Genomic DNA, 22,644 nt, shown 5'->3' with positions numbered 1-22,644 from the left:
GATTAAACAAAACTAAACAAAAAAACCCACACAGAGCAATACTATAAGCCTGAGTAACAAATAACTACGAATTGTAATTGTTCATTTCTTAACATAAATTGATTGATGTGGCATTACAGGAACCTGGTAGGAAGATTTGCACCAAGCTCTCCCAATTGATAAAATAAGAGCTTCCCTTGGAGAACTTAAAAGTCCAAGAACTACTTCACTAGGGATTCTTCTGGCCCCTGAACTATAATGGAGGAGGCAGGTGGCTGTACCCATCTCCAAAATAAATAGCTGATTTACTGTTTCCATCAGGGAAACCAGAAACTCTGGCTGCACCTTGAACTATTGGGTAGCTGGACTCTGAAGGCCACTGGGTTAATCAATTGGATGACCTGGAATGGGCCAAGACATTAGTAGTCAGTAACAGACTTCCTTGAGGGCTGGTTGTGTCCAGGAAATGCATTGAGCTATACCTTACCATCTACTGTGATCAGAAGGGTGTCCTGCCAAAAAGAGATCAGTGTATCTTTTTAATACCTCTTGGACAATTCTAGGTAGATTTTCAATTCTTAGTGGACATGATGCAGGCGTTAACACAGGTTAGAGGCTACAGGAAAGTGGGAAGCTGGCAATGTGGGCAGGTGAACACAAGGGTGGAAACTTTAGCTGGCATAAAAAAAGACTTTGGCAATCTGATCTACGGTTGGAATTGTACATGAACTCAGCAAAGCAAAGAAGCACCACCCAGTCATTCTGAAGTAGCTGATAAAACAGCTAACATATTACCACAAAATTTGGTTCATTCACTCCATCTTCCACTCAGCCTACAGGTGGTAGGCAGAGGAAGCTCACAGCTTAACATATAAGAGTTTATTCCTGCAAAAAATGAACTGCAATTCTGAGTCAAACCATGTCAGATGATAAATCCTGAAGCTTTGAAATATGATTAAACGTATCTGTCATCTCTGTAATAGGAATTTTCCAGCAACATAAGTAGTGAGACATCTTTGTGAGAAGGTTGATAAAGAAGGATATTTGGGAGACTGTTGAAATTCAGGAGATCAGTGATAATGTCCATAGAAATAAATAACCAGGATTGGGATGAAGATGGCGAAGAAACTAAAGTGTCCAGTGGTCTGGCAAAGCGTGGGAGGGACAGAGAGGAAAGAGTCCAAGCACTTATATCAACTCTTGCGCTGTAAGACATTAAAGACCAATGTAGGTTTTAGGGAGGTAAAATCCGGATTAATGAGTTAACTGAGTAAACCTAAGATTTAACTGGTTAACTGATTAAGTGGGATCCCGGGGGGACCACTCCAGCCTGGCTGAAGCAGCCCGTGTAGCTGCTGGCTTCTGCTTCTGGCCCCCCTGCACACAGGGTTGCTGGCTCCCAAGCCCCGTGGTGCTGGAGCAACCCTTTACCTGTGGACAGTCGTAGGCAGAGGGCTGCTCCTGGGTACTGGCTAACTGGTACCTGGTAACCATCACCCAGCAAGGTAAGGGTGATGCTTACTGTGTAACCGGTTAACTGTTCACATCCACAGTAGGTTTGGCCAACAGAAATTGAGAGATTAGTCTCAATAAATTTTCCTAGAGACTGAAATGGCCAGCAGGAGTGAATCATAGCAGGAGTGTGGCAAGATGTGGTTGACTACAGAGGACACAGATCCAATCTTTAACAAGAAAATTCCATTCTTGACCAAGAAGTTTGAAGCAGGGACCAGATCTGTGATGGCTGACTTCATATTTACTTCAAATGGATAGGGGGCAGCAAAGACTTGAAGAGACAGTAAATCATTGTTTGCTAATACACTGACAAGATGATAGGGCTTCAAGATTGTGGCAAGCCCTGGAGGTCTATTCTCCTTGTCTAAGTACTCACTCTTGCAAGATAGTATGCCAGGCTTAGCAGGGCAGATGCAAGGGCAATAGGTCATGGTGAAATTAAATTGGGGGGGGGGGGGGGAGAGGAAGGAAGCGGAGGGTGGAAACAACAGACCTGGTGTTGGTTGAGAGCATTTGCAGCTTGCATGTATACTAAGTTATTTGATCCATGAATACCTGAACAGAAAAACGAGTGCCTTCCAAGAGATGACACCACTCCTCAAAGAGACAGCTTTGATGACCAACATTTTCTTGTCTCAGACTTCATACCGTTGTTTCATAGGAATCAACCATTAGGAATGGACTACATAGAGACAGAGAACACTCAGGGATGTACGTCGCTATGATAGTACTGCTCTGATCACATAATCAGAGTATCTCCTTTGACAAAAAACAGTTTAGTCAGCTCCAGATGAACTAAGATGTATCAAAAGCTTCAGGGGGTAGCTGAGTCAGTCTGTACAGGATAAACTTAAAAAACAACAAATAGCTTGGGAGCACTTTAAAGACTAACAAAACATGTAGATGTTATCATTAGCTTTTGTAGGCACAGCCCACTTCTTCAGATGTTTCAGTTGCTCAGAAGCAGATTGTTTGGGACTGCTGTCCTCTGGCAGCAGCTGGTTATGGGGTTAATTACTTTTGAAAACCTCACTTATGAACTGTATGTAAAAGTTGGCAAACCCTAGGAAGCACTAGACATTAAAGATCTCTCAGCTCTTCCCATGCTATAATTATAGACACCTTTTATGGATCTATACTTATCCCTTTGGAGGAAATGATATTGCTTAAAAAGTCAAAGGGAAGCACAGTCAGACGCTCGCTTTTTGGGCTTCCTGTACAGGCCATTCGCGCAAAGACACTCGAGTTCCAAATAGGTTAGACACGAAGGGATTGATTTTCTGAGAAGAGATGAGGATATCATCCATGTAGCTCACTACAAATAGGTCCAAAATATTCTCCAAGATGTCACCAACAAAGAACTGGAATGTGGCTGAAGTGCTGGAAATACTAAAGGGTATTCAAAATGGAAGTATTTGGTGTGAAACTGCTGTCCTTCACTCTTTGCCCTCTCAAATACAGAATAGATTATATATACAAAGATGATTACGTTTGGAAGATATTTTTGCAGAGCTGACCCTTTTCAATAGTTCACAAATCCGAACGGATATTTATTCTTGATTTTAATGTGATTCAGAGCTCAATATGCTACACAAAGACCTGTCCTCCTTTTCGGGCCAACAGAATTGGGAGCCCCTGCAGGGGATGTAAACAGACAAAGTTTTTTGACACATTCTCACTGAAACATTCCTACAGGGCAGTGATTTTTAACCTTTCCCCCCCCCGCAATTTGTGGGTCTCTAAAAATTTTTACATGTAGGTACAGATCGAGAACCACTGCTGCAAGACCCAGAATTCTGATTCAGACAAGGGATGAATTAATTCAAATGAAATTTTGGCCTATGGCTGGAGGTTGATGGAACAACCAAAATTCTCAGGGGTGGGACATCAGCTTTTCTTTTTGTTTTTTAAAGCAAACATTTGCAAAATCTCAATATTTTGCTGGGATTGGGGCACAATTACCTGCCTGAATTTGATGGATACAAAAAGTAGCAGCCCTCTCCACGCCATTCTTCATTTTCTTGGAACCTGACTCAGCTAGACACCATTGCTGGCAGTAGCCAGATAAACCATCTCTTGGAAGATACAGGAGATATTTGGATTATGGAGTGAGAGAGAGGGGATATAGAGTATGACTGGGAAGAGGGGTAAGTTAAACAATTTAAATTGGAGTTTCTTGGTGGTCTTGAATTTTGACAAGAATGGGTGCAATTGTGTGTGTGGCAGCACCTCCATTATGTCTGGGACAAGATTTCTTTGTACAAGAACTTCACTAGCCTTAATGAACTCTGTGCCTAAAAATTGCTGGAGACCCCAGAATCCACAAGCACAAACTGGGTGAAGCTCACCTCAGATATCGATGAAATGAATGCACAGACAAGAAAAAGACCTGTAGGTGGGGATGGCAACAGTCCACAATTGTTAAAAATGCATCTTGGCAGAAGAAGGGTCTGTCTGGGTAACCCAATTCCATAATTACATCCAGCTGCAACTCCCCTGCTGGGGCACAACATAGCCATTTCCTGGATTTGACATGAGCCTTCGGTGGCAAACTGGTCTCACCCACCACAGTACAGGCAAAGGGCTGTTAACTTGCCAATACGCCATCTGCTGCTCAGTGAGGATCACTCACATTGTGTCAGTTTGCACAGGTCGCAGGTTTTAGCCGTGCGGCTGCCTGTGGAGGCAGATTGAATGATCTGGGTTAGACTGGGACTGGACATATACCAGTCAATGATCAAGTCCTATGTGCAATTCAATGTATGACTGCAGCACAATGTGGGGGAAGGTGGTCAACCTGATCCAACTCATTTATGATAATAATGTTTAGTCCCTTGTGGAAGTGGCAGACCTGTTCTGTCCCAGGAAGCATATGCTATAACAGACCAATGGCCTTCCTTTAAATGATTCTATGATTCTAAGTGCAGGTGGCTTCGGCAGTACTAATACAGTTCAGGTAATCTGAGTGAAAAAGAACAAATGAATGTGTCAAAATGACCAAAGCCTGATCTAAGAGACCTCAGTCTGGGGAGTCCCTACTTAGACTATATCTACACTAGCACTTTTGGTCTGTAGTGTTGACATAGCTTTAGTAATCTAATAAGCCTCTCTGGTAGCAGGATCCTCAGGCCTTGTTCTAAGGATACTGTGGTTAGCTGCCCTGGAAGTACTGAGGTAAATGGACAAAGGCATTCTTCAATTGCAGCTGAGCAACTCAGCACTGAAGGAACTGAACCGACTCTTAACATCTCCGGAATGGATGTTTTGGAGGTTTCCATCATGGTGGCCGGACTGACCACAAAAAGAGGAGTCTGCTCAAACTATTAGAATTGCAGGGCAGATGGATGAATCAAGAGAAGATACTGGCTCACATGAAAACAGGCAGAGGCTGAAGCAGAAGCAAAGCCTGGCTGGACCAACAACAAGCAAAGTTTGGAGAGGAGCAGAAGTCGAATCGCAGAGATATGGGTAATCTGTCAAAACTACTAAGCAATGAAACTGCTCCTGGCCAGGCAATGACTAGAGGCTGCTCAGCAGACTGAAGAGAATACTTTCCAAGGAAGGTATATAGGGTTCTAACGGATCGTTTGGGTCCTCACTCATGCATTGACTGAACCCTGGCTGGCTGGAGTGGGGCCTAGCACAAGATCTGCAGGTAATTGCCTCTGATGAACTCATCTTTGGCTAAGGGATGGTTTAAGCAGGCGCAGGGGTTAACTCAGAAATGGGAAGGCTCAGGCTTAGCGGTAACTTAGGGATGACTCATCACACAACCAGAATGCTTGCAGCAGAGCTCTGAAAGAACACACCTCCACTGCCCCCCACATCACTGAATTATAAAATTGAGGAAGTCGTTGTACTGGAAAGATTCTTCTGTGGAGATGTCAAATATTTAGAATATTTCCTTTCATCATTTACTTGGATATAGAACAATCTCCTGCTGCTGAAGTAAAAAAATCCACATTTCTGAATATCAATTTATTTTCAATAATGACTGAAACGGGTGGCTTCTGGATCTTGGCCAAACCACAGATGTAGATGTTAGTCTACCTGGAATAGAAAGATTGGACTATACATTGATCACTGAAAACATAAAGATGCAGAACAGGAAAATAATGACACTGCGCAATGTGCATGATGGTTTATTTGTGGAAATGTTAGGGGCAGTCAACAGAATAGAAATTGTATGTACTATAAAAATATTATAATTTTAATAAGAAATTTCTCTGAGATAACAAGAGATTGCTTGTGAGCCAGGCTTCCCACAAATGCTACAGAACTATTGATAGGGCCCTAAGGATGTTAAATTGTGGGTAATCAGCTTATCGAGTGGTTGATGGAATTTCCATTGACTACTCAATTAGTCAATAAGGGGGAAACTGCAGAGCCGCAGCGGGGTTAGCTTCCAGGATGGGAGCTAACACCACTGCGGCGCTGCCTTTTACATGTATTAAGAGCCACCAGGCTCTCAATACATTCAGCAAGCAGAAGCACAGCAGGGGAGACCAGGAGCGAGCTAGGACAGCTGATTCCGGGCTTGCTCCTGGTCCCCCTTGCTGCACCTCTGCTTTTGAAATGTATTAAGAGCCTGTTGGCAGAGGCACAGTGTCTGGGACCAGGTGCGAGCTGGGAGTCAGCTGATTCTTGGATCATGCCAGGTTCCCCACTTTGACTCTGACTCTCTTGCCCTCCATTCTGAGATGGTGATGGGGGGAACCGGCTTTTGAGCTGGCTCCCGCTCTCCCCCCACCTCTGGCTGCCTCTCTCTGTTAATTGGTTAAACGCTGCCTCTCTCTGATAGAGGCAGCAAGGGGGAAGGGGAGAGGAAGCGGCTAGTCGCTTACATCCCTATATGGCCCTAACAAATTCATGGCCCACTTCAGCCAGTTTCACAGTCATAGGATTTTTTTTTTAAGTCATAATTTTCATGATTATTTATTTAAATCTAAAATGTCACAGTGTTGTAATTGTAGGGGTCCTGATACAAAAAGGAGGGCTTTTTTGGGGGGGGGATTGCAGTATGGCTCTTACTTCTGTGCTACTGCATGTGATGGTGCTGCCTTTAGAACTGGATAGCTGAAGAATGGTGGCTGCTAGCTGGAAGACCAGCCTTGAAGGCAAAACCACTGCCAGCAGCAACGCAGAAGTAAGGATGACATGGTATGTTATTGCCATCTTCACTTCTGAGAGCTGGGCCCTCAGTCAGCAGCAGCCAATCTCCAGCCATCCAGCTCCAAAGACAGTGGCCCAGAAATAAGAGTAGCAATACAAGGGATGCAAAGGGTTAACCAGTTACCTGCTAAGCAACATCCCACCCGGGTAATGCTTACGAGTAACTAGTAGTGGGCTGCTCCAGCCCAATCGGGCCTACCACACCATGCCTGAGCAGCTCCACGCTCCCTGCCTGCAGTGCTGCAGCCCCGGGCCCGAGCAGTCCCATCCTGCATTTAACCAATTAACTTTTTAAATGATAATTAGCATCCCTAAGCAATATCATGACCTACCCCAAAAAATAACTTTTATGACCCCCCTGCAACTCCTTTTGGGGTTAGTACCCTCAATTTGTGAAACACTATCTCCCCATGAAGACTGTTCAGTAGAGTAAAAGCGCGCGCGCGCGCGCACACACACACACACACACACACACACACACACACACACACACACACACACACACACACACACACACACACACACCAGATTTCATGGTCTGTGATGCATTTTTCCTTCCTGGTAAAAAGGAATACCTGGACACTATGCACAAACTTTATATTTTCCTAAATCTCACCCCAGTATGACAAAACACCCTAAAAACAGGATTTGAGGAAGACTTCAAGTAAATTTACCTTAAGGAATTATTTAGATTCCTTATTATTTTAAGTGTCCCCAACAATAATAAGAATTTGTCATTTTGGTCCTTTAAATATTCCTTATTATATGCCAAACAAATATAGCAAGAGGGTAATGGCAGGCATCATAATCACAAACACTCCACTACTATATGTTAATTTCCTCCCTGGCTGGGAATATTTCACCAAAGAATACATACCTTGCCCTTCTCTCAAACCTGGCTACTATCCATATTGGTGTACAGGTCAGAAACCTGGACCCTCTTACAGGCAGACTTAAAGCCGCTGGATGCATTCTGTACATGTTTAAGCTCCAAATCCCAAGAATAAAGTGCTCCGACTTCGTGCAAACCATCCAGCTCTAGAGATCTGGCATTCTTCCAATCACTCATGATATTCAAGTGTCATTTGCTATCTCACCAGGATGGTGAAAATACACCCCAACACATCATACTCTCAAACTCTTCATCGATTCATAAAGAGGCTCATATCCTGACTCTACCTGGCACCACTTATAAGGCTGCCCCAGAGACTTGTGGGAAACTTCACTACGCGATGCGTAGAGTGACCCCCATCAACTAAGGGTCATACTAGCTAGTACAACGATCCTCAATAGACTGTGTGTGTTTGATGATGATGCTATCCTCACCATATCAAGACATGAAACATTTTAATTGGACACAGGAAAAGGCAGCTTTTTTGTAAATCATATATTACGTTACTCTCCCAACAGTCCCCTTTATGTCAGGTGCACTAAACAACATGGGTAAGATGTCTAAAAATAGATATGTAGACAGCAACTGACATTGCAGCATAGCTTCAGAGATCAAGCTACAGTCCATGCTTCATCATCTTCATAGCTTAACAGTCAGTGCTTTTTTAAGAGAACTCAAGCCAGCCCCTCTGGCTATAGGGTTAGCCCTCTTGCCAGTAGAACATGAAACTTTTACCAGATGCTTTCTAGTTGCAAACACTTGCACAGTGAAAAGATTTGATGCACCGATAAAGACGAGAAGGTGATCTTATTTTCACTGTAGCAATTTTGTCCCTCAGCTCTGATAGACCCATGGCTTTATTCTGGGGAATTATCCCCCACCACACTTCATGCCTGTAGAATTTAGCAACATGTATAAAGTTTAGTTTTTCCAGGAGCTTTTAATGTTTAAACATTTAATGTTTAAACTCAGCTCAGTTGTACTCAGCTTCTCTCTGACCCACTCTAAAAGGAATTTTACTAAAATGGATGCTGGTTAAAGGCAGACAACAATAAGGGTAACAGCTGAAACCAAGGATTCTAGAGTAGAATGCAGACACAAAGCAGAGAGTGATCTCAAGAAGGTGCCAGGTTTAAGAAGTTAAGATTTGTCACGTAACTGAAAATGAATGTGTGAGCATGGGCAGCAGGTTTGTATAATTTTTGGTGGTGCCCCATTAGCCACGCCCTTGGCCCCCGTTAGCCACGCCACTGGAGGTAACACGCTCGGGGCAAGATGGATACATGACCAGAAGTAAAAGGTATCCTGTCACCCCTCTCGAGGGGCTTTACCCACCATCTTCCTACCAACAGGGATTAGTTTGGCCCCCACAAAACCCCCTCATGCAACTATCCTGCAGTTGCATTAACCCAATATGTGTGACATTAACTCAGTGGCAGGGCTGGGGGAAGTGTTCCCTCTAAGGCTATGTCTACACTTGCGGCTTCTTGAGCAAGTATAGACGTTCTTGTGCAAGAACCCACAGAGCAGCCACACTGCCGGCCTGCTCTTGCACAAGGAAATTTATAGTACGGCGTGGTAAGAGAGGGCGTCTTGCGCAAGAGCTACGCTCTTTTCTAACAGGTGCAAGCTCTCTTGCGCAAGAGGGCAGTGTGGATGCTCGGCAGGGATTTCTTGCACAAGAAACTCCTATGGCTAAAATGGTCATCGGAGCTTTCTTGGGCAAGAGAGCGTCCACACTGCCATGGATGCTCTTGTGCAAAAGCACAGCTTGCACATGGCAGTGTGGACGTGTTCTTGCGCAAGAAACCACCAGTGTAGATATAGCCGAAGAGTTTCTTCCCATGAGCACAATGAATTTTGTGTTGTGCACCAGTACTGAGTTCATGTGGCTTGTTTGGATGTGCCACTGTGGCACCCAAGTTATTCATAAATATTTTTAAACCTTTACCTTTTCTCTCTGCTGCCATGTCTCCTCCCCTTGTTCCATCAGCTTCTTTGGTGCCTGCTGCCCCCCAACTCCTCACCCTCCTCTGCTGTCCTGACTCCCGCCCTTCTAACTGCCCTCAGCCCTCCTGCAACTTGCCCCACTCCACCAGCCCTTCTCTCCCCCTTGTGCCCACTCCTCCAGTAGCCCCACTCTGATCATGTGAACTACCCCTCCTCATCACCTCTTCTAACACCTCCCTCTACACACCTGCCCTGCCTCTCTCCTCTGGTGCTGGTCCCTTCCCTGCAGGTGTCTGCCCTTCTGCTTCACCCCCAGAACCCCCTGGCACCTGCATCTTCCCTTACCCCTGCACCCTCCTGGTGCCTTCCCCTTCCCTCACTGCCCCTGCTCCCTTTTTCCCTGATGCCCACCCCCTCACCACCCTCTGTCCCCGTTCCCCTCATGCCCCTGTGCCCTCACACATGACTTGTTCCATTCCAGCTTTCTTCATGCCCACCCCTTCTTTCAAGCCTTCTCCCAGCACCTTCCCCTACCCTCTTTAGCCCCCAATGCTCTTCCCCTCTCCCCTTCCAGCATCACCCTGTCCCACTCCCACTGACACTTCCCCTCCTGCCCTTTTCCTCATTGTCTGCACTTGGCCCTCTGGCATTTGTCTCTTGTCTATCCTGTCCCTTTGGTGCCTTCCCCTCTCTTCCCCCTCTCCCCTCCCCCTCCGTACAAGCCCCTTCCTCTCCCAGCCCTTCCCCTAGTTTTCTCCCTCACGCTCTCCTACCTTCTACCTTCCACTATGCGGGGCTGGAGTCTGCGCTCTGACTCTGAACACGCAACTCAGTGTCCCCGACTCTGAACACGCAACTCAGCCGCACGGCGCAACGTGGCGCTGAGCAGTTTTAAAGCCCCGGGTTGTGACTTCATGTCGTGCCCGGGCATCTCCCCACCCACCTGTTTGAGCACGCCGTTTGAACACGCCATGCATGGCAGCAGCAGCCAGCATGGGGGAGCTGAATGAAAGTTGCACACGGTAGGGATGGGCCAGGGACGGGGACGGGGCTGGGGGAGAGACGCTCTGGGGCTGGGGTGGGAGGACGCACGGAGGGACAGGGGGAGGGGAGGGCTGGGGCCTGCTCCAAGCAGGACCGCAGAGACCCAGCTCCAAATATTGGTGGAGTAGGGCCCCCAGCTCTGAATATTGCTGGACCATGAGCCCACATAATTCACTGCCCATGTGTGTGTGTGGGGGGAAGCTTCAGATCTCACTTGTCCTCATTATAGCGAGTGGGGCATAACAAATGGGGATCTGCATGGGTCTCTTCGGGACTGGTTCTGTTCAATATCTTAATCAATTATTTAGATGATCGCATAGAGCATGGGTTCCCAAACTGGGGGGGCGTGCCCCCCTGGGGGGAAGGATGAAGAAATTCAAGGGAGGGGGCGAGGCGACCCAGCCACATACACACCCTGTCAATCCCACCCCAAGTTTTGCTGCTATTTTTGGGGGGAGGGAAGCATGAGGGTTTCTCAAAAATCAAAAAGGGGGGCATGATGCCAAAAAGTTTGGGAACCACTGAGAGAGTACGCTTGTTAAGTTTGCAGATGATAAAGCTGTATGGGGTTGCAACTGCTTTGGAGGACAGGGTCAAAATTCAAATGATCTGGACAAACTAGAGAAATAGTTGGAGGTAAATAGGATGAAGTTTAATAAGGACAAATGCAAAGTGCTCCACTTGGGAAGGAACAATCAGTTTCACACATCAGAATGGGAAGCAACTGTCTAGGAAGGAATACTGAAGAAAGGGATCTAGGGATCAGAGTGGACCACAAGCTAAATATGAGTCAACAGTGTGACAAACGTGAATCTGGGATATATTAACAGGTGTGTTGTGAGCAAGACATGAAAAGTCATTCTTCTACTCTACTCTGTGCTGGTTAGGCCTCAATTGGAGTACTGTGTCCAGTTCTGGGCATCACGTTTCAAGAAAGATGTGGAGAAATTGGAGAAGGTCCAAAGAGCAACAAGAATGATTTACGGTCTAGAAAACATGAGCTATGAAGGAAGACTGAAAGAATTGGGCTTGTTTAGTTTAGAAAAGAGAAGACTGAGAAGGGGATATGATAGCAGTTTTCAAGTACCTAAAAGAGTGTCACAAGGAGGAGGGAGAAAAATGGTTCTCCTTGACCTCTGAGGATAGGAGAAGCAGTGGGCTTAAGCTACAGCAAGGGAGGTTTAGGACATTAGGAAAAACTTCCTACTTGTCAGGGTGGTTAAACACAGGAATAAGTTGCCTAGGGAGGTTGTGGAATTTCCATCACTGGAGATATTTAAGAGCAGGTTGGATAGATATCTATCAGGGATGATCTAGAGATGGTGCTTGGTCCTACCATGACGGCAGGGGACTGGACTTGATGATCTCTCGAGGTCCCTTCCAGTTCTTATATTCTATGATTATTTGCTAACTCCAAGTAAGTTTGCCTTTCACTCCCCAGACATACACAATGAACAAAACAAAATGCAATACACAAAAACCAAAAAGAATGCTACTTAGTATCGCAGGCTTTTCGTCATCCCTCTCAGTTTATGTTTCTCAACTTCTTCTGACATTTTGACTTCAAATTTCAGGACTCCTTTCTTGCTGGTCCTCAGAGAACTCACTTTTAAAAGAGTTTCTCCAAGAAGCACTGATAATCAAGGCCAGTTCACTGGCTGGCTTGCTCATCAGGATAGAAACAAGAACTTCCTAGAAGCAGCAAGTGACCTGAGTGGTCCCAAAGGAATCGGTATTGCTGGAGCTCATACTAGTCTCCTTTACCTGGCCTAGGACTGCTTGGCACTTAGTGCTCTTTTCTGTGAACATCTGAGCCATTCTGCACCTTGTTGTTCCAGATCCCAGGCAGGCTTAGACTGGCTTGCTTTCAAATGTTTAGAGGTATTGCAAGAAACAAAAATATGGGTAGTTAGCCCAAAAGCTTAGTGATCACATATGCACAGCCACAGCAAATGCTGTGGAGAATACAGAGATAAAAAGACTCCCTGCTTCGACAAGCAGAACAGTACAGCGTGTGGAAGATATTGGGAAAACGTGCTTACTCTGGAACATGAGGAAAGGCATTGTCAGATGAAATGAGATAGGCTGAATCAATGTAGCTGAAACATTTGTGACTTCTAGTCCACAGTGGGAAGTGTGCCAGTTCAGCCAAACCTGAGAGCGTTTCACCGAGAAGTTCCAGTTAACTGTTAAAACCAGTACACTTGTAAAATGCTTAGGATATCTGTTGCGTGTGCAAAATAAGATGTTGAGGATGTTTTGCAGTCTGAAGCTACTCCAAGCAATGATATCCCGAACCCCTTTTGTCTTGCTTTCAATATACAAAGTTCAGAAGTGGATCATCAGACTTTCCCCATATTCCATTTCTTCAACACACAGAAATTGTAATGAACTCACACCCACTTATTATTCCTTCATTTCTAATAAAAGCATCCTTAGCAAAAGGCATTCTTACAAAATTATACTAAAACTAAAGTCAGGTCATTAAGCCACAACTCTAATTAAGCAAAATATTTTCACTATAAAAGTCTACCCCCTCAAGTTCTTAGAATTTTACTTTTAAACTCTACAAGTTCTGCCTTAAGAATTTATTATATTTTTCCTTTAATAAAAAGAGTTGAATGTTATTTTTAAAGGCTAAGACACATAGGCTAACCATCACAGCTGAGAAATTTCATATGCACAAACATGCAGGGGGATAAACAAATATTTCAGTGTAAAAGGCTGTGCAAGTTCCTTTAAAGCGATATTTGTTTAAAAACAGAAATTACAAGAGATTGACAACAAGCAACTTTGAGATGAAAAATCATTCCACAACTAACAAACTTGGAAAAGAAAGGAAGTCCCACAAAAAGTTACAATTAAACAATAACAATAGATTTCTGAGCCAAGCTGGAACACAAGAGGAAGGATGTCCAAGGATAAGGCTTCACTGGCCTGATCTCTTTGGTATGGTAAGCCTAAGTGAGCCTGACAAAATATAGTTACTCTAAAAACAACGATCCACAAAAGGACAACACAAGAGAACCTAACCAAATGTACTGTTATCTGCAAACATACCAACTTAAGAAAAATCTATCAGAATCTCCCCCTGTGTTTCAGTATGCTTAATAGCATAGTGTTGCACAGTAAGATCTCTCATTACGAAGGTCATAAAATTTACTGCAGTACATTCAGTACAATATGAACTATGACAAACAAAACAACAGATATGAAATAGTTAATTTTTAAAATGTATTTGCAATATTTGATATCATGTGATGTATCAGCCAGTCATTAATGCAGATAAATGAGGCTGTAATGATGAAAAAAAAAAGATAGCCACCCTTGGGCTATAAACTAGGCCGTCACACCACAAATTCGACATCAGAGAAGCACCAAGACACAAACCAGAAGTAAGGCTTTCTCTACACTTAACAGTTTAAAGTGCTGCAGTTTAAAGTGCAGCCGCAGCAGCACTTTAAACTGAAAGTGTGGCCACCGCAAGAGTGCTGAGAGCTTTCCCAGCGCCTTATGTAAACCACCTCTGCGAGGGGAGGAGCTAACAGCGCTGGGAGTGTGGCTGAGCCAGAAAGTTACAATGCTGTGAAGTGTTAGTGTGGACTTGGCCTTAGTAAAATGCTCTCCAGCATGATAGGATCAAGTGTGATGTTTCCTACACTCTTGCTCCCTACACTTTTGCTCCAAATCTACTGACAAAGCTTAGAGAATCCTTTACATAGACTTCTTTCAGATAGCAACTAGACCACTGGTTCTCATCCAGGGGTACATATACCTGGGGATATGCATGGGTCTTCCAGGGGTACATAAACTTATCTGTATAGTTGCCTATTTTTATAAGAGGCTAAAGAAAAAGCATTAGCGAAATCAATACAAAGTAGGAATGTGAAAAGTTAACTGGTTAAGGGCTGGAACAGCTCGCCAGGCCTGCCACAGACAGGGGCTGCTCCAAAAGATTGCAACAGCCCCTGTCTGCAGCAGGCCTGAGGGACATGGGGGAGGAGGGTGCACATGCAGGGTCTGCTCCAGCCTGGCTCCGCCAGGGAGCAGGGGGCCCTTAACCAGTTAAAAAGTGAAGCAAACTTCACATTTAACCGGTTAACCAATTACATGGGATTCTACATCCCTAGTACAAAATGAAACCTTCACATAGCCAGTGACTTGTGTATACTGCTGCATAGACTATACCCTGAAACGTAAGTACGATATTTCCAATCAAATGGATCAATTAGATAACTAAACGATAAAAATGAAGCAAGTGCTCCTGTTGCCGTAACACCGCCCCGTGGCGCTCGGCGGCATCTCGGGCCGTGGCGCTCGGTCACGTCTCGGGCCCGCGCCGTGGCGCTCGGCGAGGTCTCGGGCCGGGGCACTCGGTTACGTCTAGGGCCTGCGCCGGGGCACTCGGCGAGGTCTCGGGCCATGGCGCTCGGTCACGTCTCGGGCCCGCGCCGTGGCGCTCGGCGAGGTCTCGGGCCGGGGCGCTCTGTCATGTCTCGGGCCCGCGCCGTGGCGCTCGGCGAGGTCTTGGGCCGGGGTGCTCGGTCACGTCTAGGGCCCGCGCCGTGGCGCTCGGCGAGGTCTCGGGCCGGGGCGCTCGGTCACGCCTCGGGCCCGCGCCGTGGCGCTCGGTCACGACTAGGGCCCGCGCCGTGGCGCTTGGTCACGTCTAGGGCCCGCGCCGTGGCGCTCGGTCACGTCTAGGGACCGCGCTGGGGCGCTCGGTCACGTCTCGGGCCGGGGCGCTCGGTCACGTCTCGGGCCCGCGCCATGGCGCTCGGCGAGGTCTCGGGCCGTGGCACTCGGTCACGTCTCGGGCCCGCGCCGTGGCGCTCGGCGAGGTCTCGGGCCATGGCGCTCGGTCACGTCTCGGGCCGTGGCGCTCGGTCACGTCTCGGGCCGTGGCGCTCGGTCACGTCTCGGGCCCGCGCCGGGGCGCTCGGCGAGGTCTTGGGCCGGGGTGCTCGGTCACGTCTAGGGCCCGCGCCGTGGCGCTCGGTCACGTCTCGGGCCGTGGCGCTTGGTCACGTCTCGGGCCGTGGCGCTTGGTCACGTCTCGGTCACGTCTAGGGACCGCGCTGGGGCGCTCGGTCACGTCTAGGGACCGCGCCGGGGCGCTCGGTCACGTCTAGGGCCCGCGCCGGGGCGCTCGGTCACGTCTAGGGCCCGCGCCGGGGCGCTCGGCGAGGTCTCGGGCCGTGGCGCTCGGTCACGTCTGGGGCCCGCGCCGTGGCGCTCAGCGAGGTCTGCGGCTGCTTTCCGTACGCCCGTAGGCGCGAAGGGAGGCCCAGCGGGCGGGGAGGCCGGGGGCGACCCAGCCAACTCCTGGAAAGGGCCGGGGGTGGCTCCTGGACCATCCCCACAAGGCCGCCCCTCCCCCTCAGTGGCGGGAGCAGCGTCCAGGCCACTGGAGACCCCCCCCCCATCCTCCCCTCCACTGGGCCGCCCCTCCCCCGCCCGGCCCCACGCCCCGCCCCCCGGGGGCTCGCCCCGCCCCCTCACCTTTTTGAGGGCCGGCACCAGCAGCCCCCGCCACTTGGGCGCGTTCTCCTCGCTGAAGAACTCGTAGAGCAGCGGCGGCGCCTGCATCCTGCCGCCGGCGGGCGCGGGGCGCGGCGGGGGGGTCAGCGGGGGGCGCGGCGCGGGCAGCCGGAGGGCAGCAGCCGCCAGGGCTCAGCGCAGGGGGCGGCGGCCGCATCCCGCCCCCGCCCCGGTCTCGCCTCAGCGCCCGCCCCGCGCAGGGCTCCGAGGCCGGCGGAGCGCTCGGCGGGGAGGCGCGCGGCCGCCCTGCCCCGCCAGCCGCGCGGGCATGCCCGGCCCAACGGACGGCCCCGGCCCGCGCGCGCCGCAGGGCGGAAGGACACGCGCCGCCTCACGGAGGAGGAGGGGTCTGCGCGCCGGGAGCGCGAGCGCGGCTGGAATTCTCGGGGCTTTTTTTTTTTTTTTTTTCCCCCCTCTCTCCTCGCCCGGACGGTTACTCCCGAGGGCGCCTGCGCGGGGAGGGATGGCGCAGGCGCGCCTGGCCTGCTCCTGCGCCCCGCCCACTCGCTCCCAGCCTCAGCGCGGAAGCGCGGCTCAGGCCGAGCGGCCAGGAATCGCAGCCGAGCGCCGAGCTGGGCCGGCGCGGGGAAGCGGTTCCGCAGGCAGCGCCCCCTGCAGGTCGGGAGGGGCTACAGCGGCTCCTTCTTTGGCCCCGGCCCTGGACCAGCTGGCTGATGCCCTCTCACCTGCCCCCCTCCCCCCCCGGCTGCCAGGGCTTTACCTACCCCCCCCCCCACCCTAAAAGCCCAGGCAGCTTCCACTGTTGGCTCCCAGTGAAGGGGCAAAACGTGTCCTATGGGGCCAGGCAGACAACAGCTTCACCCCCCCACCACCTTTTGCAACAGCCGTGCAATGAAACCCTCCCTTTGGAAACCCTCACGTTCCCACACCACAGCCCTGCTGTGACCATCTCCACAACAAAAATGTCACCTGTTGTCAAATGGCCTTGAAGTGTTACCCTCTTTCACCAGCTCTGAGAAAGACAGACCATCACTAACCGTCAAATTATCACCCCCTAGCACAGATGTCCAACCCTGTCACGCTTCCACTCGGTTTTGCAACCTCCATCAAAATAGCCCAAATTGGCACCAGCGGCCTCCACTTGTCCTCATTGTACGCCAAATGTAACCAGTTCTCTCCAGCTGTCAGACTCATGAACAGACACAACATGGCCATAATTTTTGATCACATGGAAGCAGCTGGTGAAAAGTTCCTGATCAGTCACAACCTGCAACCACAAGTGATCAGCTATCAGCATGTGTCATCACCTGTCTTCAGATGACAAAAACTGTTAACCCGCACCAACTGCCAGGACTGTCATCAACTGAGAAACTGCTCCAGGGGCCAAGCAATTTTACTTTGAGGGTAGCCGAGTTAGTCTGTTAGGCTACGTCTACACTGCAGGCTTCTTGTGCAAGAACTGTTTTGCGCAAGAGTTCTTGTGTAAAAGGTCTTCCACAAGGGCGCATTAACACTGCCATGTGCTTTTGGGCAAGCAATGTGCTTTTGCGCAAGAGCGCCCATAGCACTGTGGACACTCTCTTGTGCAAGAAAGCTCTGATGGCCATTTTAGCCATAGGGCTTTCTTGTGTGAGAAAATCATGTTGCCCGTCTATACTGCCTTCTTGTGGAAGAGCTCTTGCACAAGAGGGCTTATTCCTCGTGGGGAGAGGAATAACTCTCCCGGGAAAAGCCCTGTTTTCTGACGCTGTACTTAAATTTACTTACGTAAGAATGTGTGTGCAGTGTAGACACCTGGCAAGTTTTTGCACAAGAACAACTGTTCGGCTACGTCTAGACTGGCATGATTTTCTGCAAATGCTTTTAATGGAAAAGTTTTTCCGTGAGATTAGCAAGGACGCTTTTCCGCAAAAGCACTTTTTGCGGAAAAGCGTCCGTGCCAATCTAGATGCGGTTTTGCACAAGAAAGCCCCAATCGCCATTTTCGCGATCGGGACTTTTTTGTGCAAAACAATACTGTGTTGTCTACACTGGTCCTCTTGCGCAAAAGCATTTGCGCAAGAGGGCTTTTGCCCGAGCGGGAGCAGTATTTCCGCAAGAACACTGACAATCTTACATGAGATCGTCAGTGTTCTTGCGGAAATTCAAGCAGCCAGTGTAGACAGCTGGCAAGTTTTTCCGCAAAAGCAGCTGCGTATGGTATGGTACCTTTTCCGCAAAAGGTATGTCTACACTTGCACCCTCTTTCAAGAGAGGGATGCAAATGAAGACATTCAAAATTGCAAATGAAGCTGGGATTTAAATATCCTTCTCTTGAAATAACTGGTAAACCTCATTGTATGAGCAAAAAAGGTTATTTCGAGAGAAGAGTTTTCTCTTGAAATAACCGTGTCTTAATAGCGTCTGTTATTTAGAAATAGCGCCATAATGCCATTATGCAAATGAAGTGCAGGATATTTAAATCCCAGCTTCATTTGCAATTTCAAATGTCTTCATTTGCATCCCTCTCTCAAAAGAGGGTGCAAGTGTAGACATACCCTTACAGAAAAAAAACAACAAATGGTCTGGTAGCACTTTATAAAGTAATAAAACATATAGATGGTATCATGAGCTTTTGTGGGCACAGCCCACTTCTTCAGATGATTGGAGACCTATTCTTGCTTACAGACAGCCCCCTAATGTGAAACAAATTCTTTCTGGTAACCATGCCACACAACCACATCATAAGCCTCCAGGAACCCAGCCCTGCAGCCAACTCTGCCCATGTTTCTGTACTGGTGAATTCATCACTAGAGCAAACAAGATAAGCCACCAAATTGAATGGTTAGTTGACTGCACATCCAGTAATTTGATCTATGCCAGCAGTGCCCCACTGCTACATATATTAGACAAACTGGACAGTCTCTGCGGGAAAGAATCAATGGACACAAATCAGAGATACGTAAAGGGAATGTACAGAAACCTATTGGGGAACATTTCAACCTTCCAAATCACAGACAGGTCTCCAAAGTAGCTGTCTTGTCACAAACCAGCTCTACAAACCAGATCCACAGGGAAACACTGGAATTACAGTTCATCTGCAAATTCAATTCACATGCTAATGGACTCAATTGTGATGAAAGCTGGTTGGGACACTCCCAATTTAACAACCATTGAAGGTGCTAACAGCTCTTTGTGTTTTCTCCTTCCTGACAGGGGGCTCTATTGACTTTGATTTTTATCTGCTTCCGTTTAAGTACCCATTCTCCAGATACTTACTAATACTCTGTCTCCCACCCACCCCCCTGCTTTTTTCTTCCCTCCCCTTCCCCTCCTATTTATTTTGAGTGTATACATCCCAAACTCATAACTCCAGTCATCTGAAGAAGTGGGCTGTGCCCATGAAAGCTCATGGTACCATCTACATGTTGTTAGTCTATAAAGTGCATTTCACAAATATTTGGCATTTTCTCCAGCTCCTGGAGGCAAGTGATTAAGAATCTCAGCTTTCATTTTTTAAATGAAGTGTCTAACCCACATGATTTTTTTAAAAGTTTCTCTCAGCAAAAAAAAGAACCATGTTGTGTAACCCCCAATAGCTGAGAAACCAGAAGACAAAATGACTTGACTTTTTTTCCTCCAGTATTGCTGACACCAGCAGTCACCTCTACAGGTCCCCAGCGATTGAGAGGGGCACTTGTTTCCAAGAGAGACCAAGTGGCACAAACTGCAATCAAGACCCACCAACTGTCAGCCTGTCCAGATGCTTTCCTCGCGTGAAGGTGGCCTTTGTATTACATTGTGTTCCCTTGCTCTTACAGAAGTTTACTTATCTTCGAATGGGGATAGAATTTTGCTTTAGTGGGAGAGTAAAGTCCAGACATAATTGAAGTTGCCCAAATGCTCTCTTCTTTGGAAACAGCAGCGTTTATAGTGATCCCTCATAGAATGGAGAATTCCTGCTCTTTCTTGGGGAATGTCTCACAGGCAGAAGTCAGAATCAGGAAAATGCTCAATCTGGAGCTGGCCTCAAAGGGTTCCAGTTCCCTACTCTGTGCACCTATCCTCACCAGAGCTAAGTGAAGCCTCTCCGAAGTTCAAGCTTACCATCCCTCTCTCCCTGAAGCTGTATTTAATGCGCCTATTCCTGTACAGTCTAAAGCAGTGTTTCTTAAACTTAAGACCAAGAAACACCAAACCATTTTTTTTTTATGAGGAACACCAAGGATTTTTTGTTGAGGAAAAAAAGGGGGGTCAGGGAAAAGTTGACCAAAAAAAAGAGAGGGGTTGGGGGAAAGTTGAGGAAAAAAGGTCACCTGCCCCTTTAAGCATGGCCATTTTGAACTCTATTGCTCTCCGCGGCACATCTCCAACTATCTCATGGCACACCAGTGCTGCAGAACACAGTTTAAGAAACACTGGTCTAAAGGCTATGAACTGCTCTTTATTAGAATTATCCAGAGGGGAATGACTTCCACCAGATGCAAGGAAAGCTCAGTCCTCCTCAATTATTATGAACAGGGCTCGACAAACTGTGGTGAGAGCTACTCGCCAGCCCCGCACCGTGCATGCGCGCAGTGCCGGAGAATGGGGCGCATAGAGTGACCAGCTGAAATCTACTTACCACGGGCAAGTAGAAACAGCAGTTTGTTGAGCTCTGGTTATTAATAAATCCTATTTGCATATATTTAATTGTAAGAGCTGCAGAATCATCCCCGATCATGAGAGTCGCAATGGTCATTTTGATTTTCTCCCCCCCCCCCCCATTCTATTGCATAATTTGGCAACATCCTGTTTCATTTGTGCTCTCTCCATCCTTTACTATGTTCTTTGTTAAGCTTCCCCCTCTCTAAAACAGCCTTTTACTGTCCCCCACAGAACCTCCCAATCCCCCGTCTCTATATCTCCTACTCACACACTTCTTCACTCATCCCTCCAGATGTGTTCTCAGAAGTAACAGGCTCTTAGACTATGGTGGTGAGAAAGAAGGCAGGAATCCCTGGACAGCAGGGAACAAAGAAGGTGCCTGTCCATCTTCTTGGCTGCTTTGGTTCTTTGCCATGTCCAGAGAGGAATCTGACCTGAAGGCCTCCGTTTTTCTGCATCTAGGGGAGCATGGGAGGATGCTGTTCAGTGGTTAAGTTCACTGTTGATCCGGGCAACAGAGGAAGTGCAGCCAGAAGAGGGCACCCACTTTAGCTCCACAGCCAGAGGCAGGCCCTGCTGGAAAAGAATGTCCTTGAAGCTCAAGTGTGCGCCCTAGGAAAATCAGGGGATGACAGGCAGTTCTGAAGAACCCAGGAGGCTACGGTCCAGCAACACAGTGCACAGTTCTTAGGCCAGCCATGAGGAATAAATTGCCCAGGGAGGCTGTGGAATCTCCATCACTGGAGATATTTAAGAGCAGGTTAGACAGACACCTGTCAGGGAAGATCTAGATCAGGGGTTGGCAACCTTTTCAAACCAAAGAGCCAAACCACATCAGAATTCAGAACAAGTGGTCAAAGAGCCGTATAAGAAGGCCCATTTGCAGGACTGAAAATAGACAACTTCATATTATTTATTGATAACTGACATGATTAATAAGAGCATAAATGAAACATTGTACTCAGACTTTATTTAATGGGACTTCTGCTGCTGCATCTTTTTGCACATTTCTTTGACGTTTACATCATAACTGGTCAAGTTCATGTTCGTACATGCACTCAAGCTACATGAGTAATTATGGTTTTTAAAAAAGTTTTTTGAAGTTTTCATTTTAATTTAAGAAGTTGCATGTATTTTGGGAATGACAAGAGCGCCAGATATGGTTCCCTACTGAGCCAGATTTGGCTCAAGAGCCATAGTTTGCAGACCCCTGCAGTGCTTGGTCCTGCTGAGAGGGCAGGGGACTCCTCTTGAGGTCCCTTCCAGTTCTAGTGTTCTAGGATTCTGTGTGTGGGACAGATATTTAACCTCTGTCCTACAGCCTGTCCCACAAAATTTCAATCTGACTCCAGTAGAGATACCCTGTCTGAGGTATATCTAGTGAACAGCAGTTTAAGCAGCTGACACTTCTTCAAACTAGCATGTTGATCCTGGGAGATAGATCATGTTTGAGTAGATCATGGGTGTAATATGTATGGATAAGTATGTAAATGATAAATGTATTGATCTTTACAGAGAAATACGGGGCAGGAAGGGATCTTGAGAAATCAAGTCCAGTCCCCCACTAGCACTGAGGCAGGACCAAGTAAACCTAGATGCTTATTCAATCTCTTCTTAATCTCTAATGAGATCTGCATTGTTGGGGTATTTTAAGAGACTGGGCAGGGTGGTCGAGGAGGTTTACTTAGTCCTGCCTCAGCACAAAGGGTTGGACTGGACTTCTCAAGGTCCCTTTCAGTCCTACATTTCCTGGATTAAATGATTCTGTAAAGTGGCATGTTCCCCAAAAACCAGGTTTTAGGTCAAAGGTAGGCAAAATGTCTTTCATAGCAGCCTGACCATTCATACATTCAGAATGCCCACTTTATATATTAGGTACATAAATATTTAATAGCAATTCAAAAATTGATGTTTTCCATCAGCAGATTTTTAGTCTTATGTGGAAAATAGTGAGGGTGGTAAGC

General features: G+C 47.5%; 1 protein-coding gene across 3 annotated transcripts in view; it reads right to left on the bottom strand.

Annotated features, from left to right (window-relative positions):
* The window catches only part of SOS1 (SOS Ras/Rac guanine nucleotide exchange factor 1), a 99,168-nt gene extending 82,635 nt beyond the window's left edge, over positions 1–16,533 (bottom strand). For all 3 annotated transcript variants that reach the window (XR_012903070.2, XM_075925815.2, XM_089777563.1), the window contains exon 1: positions 16,055–16,533. Coding sequence is in view for 2 of the 3 variants with exons in the window: in XM_075925815.2 (XP_075781930.1) it covers positions 16,055–16,141 (87 nt within the window). In the remaining variant the exon portion in view is untranslated. The remainder of the gene's footprint in view (positions 1–16,054) is intronic.
* Between the last annotated feature and the right edge of the window lie 6,111 nt (positions 16,534–22,644).

This window comes from Pelodiscus sinensis, chromosome 3 (assembly GCF_052426305.1).
Source record: "Pelodiscus sinensis isolate ZL-2025 chromosome 3, ASM5242630v1, whole genome shotgun sequence".
NCBI classification, from domain to species: Eukaryota; Metazoa; Chordata; order Testudines; family Trionychidae; genus Pelodiscus; species Pelodiscus sinensis.
Note: the sequence above shows the minus strand (reverse complement) of the source record. Positions and strands in the feature narration are given on the sequence as shown.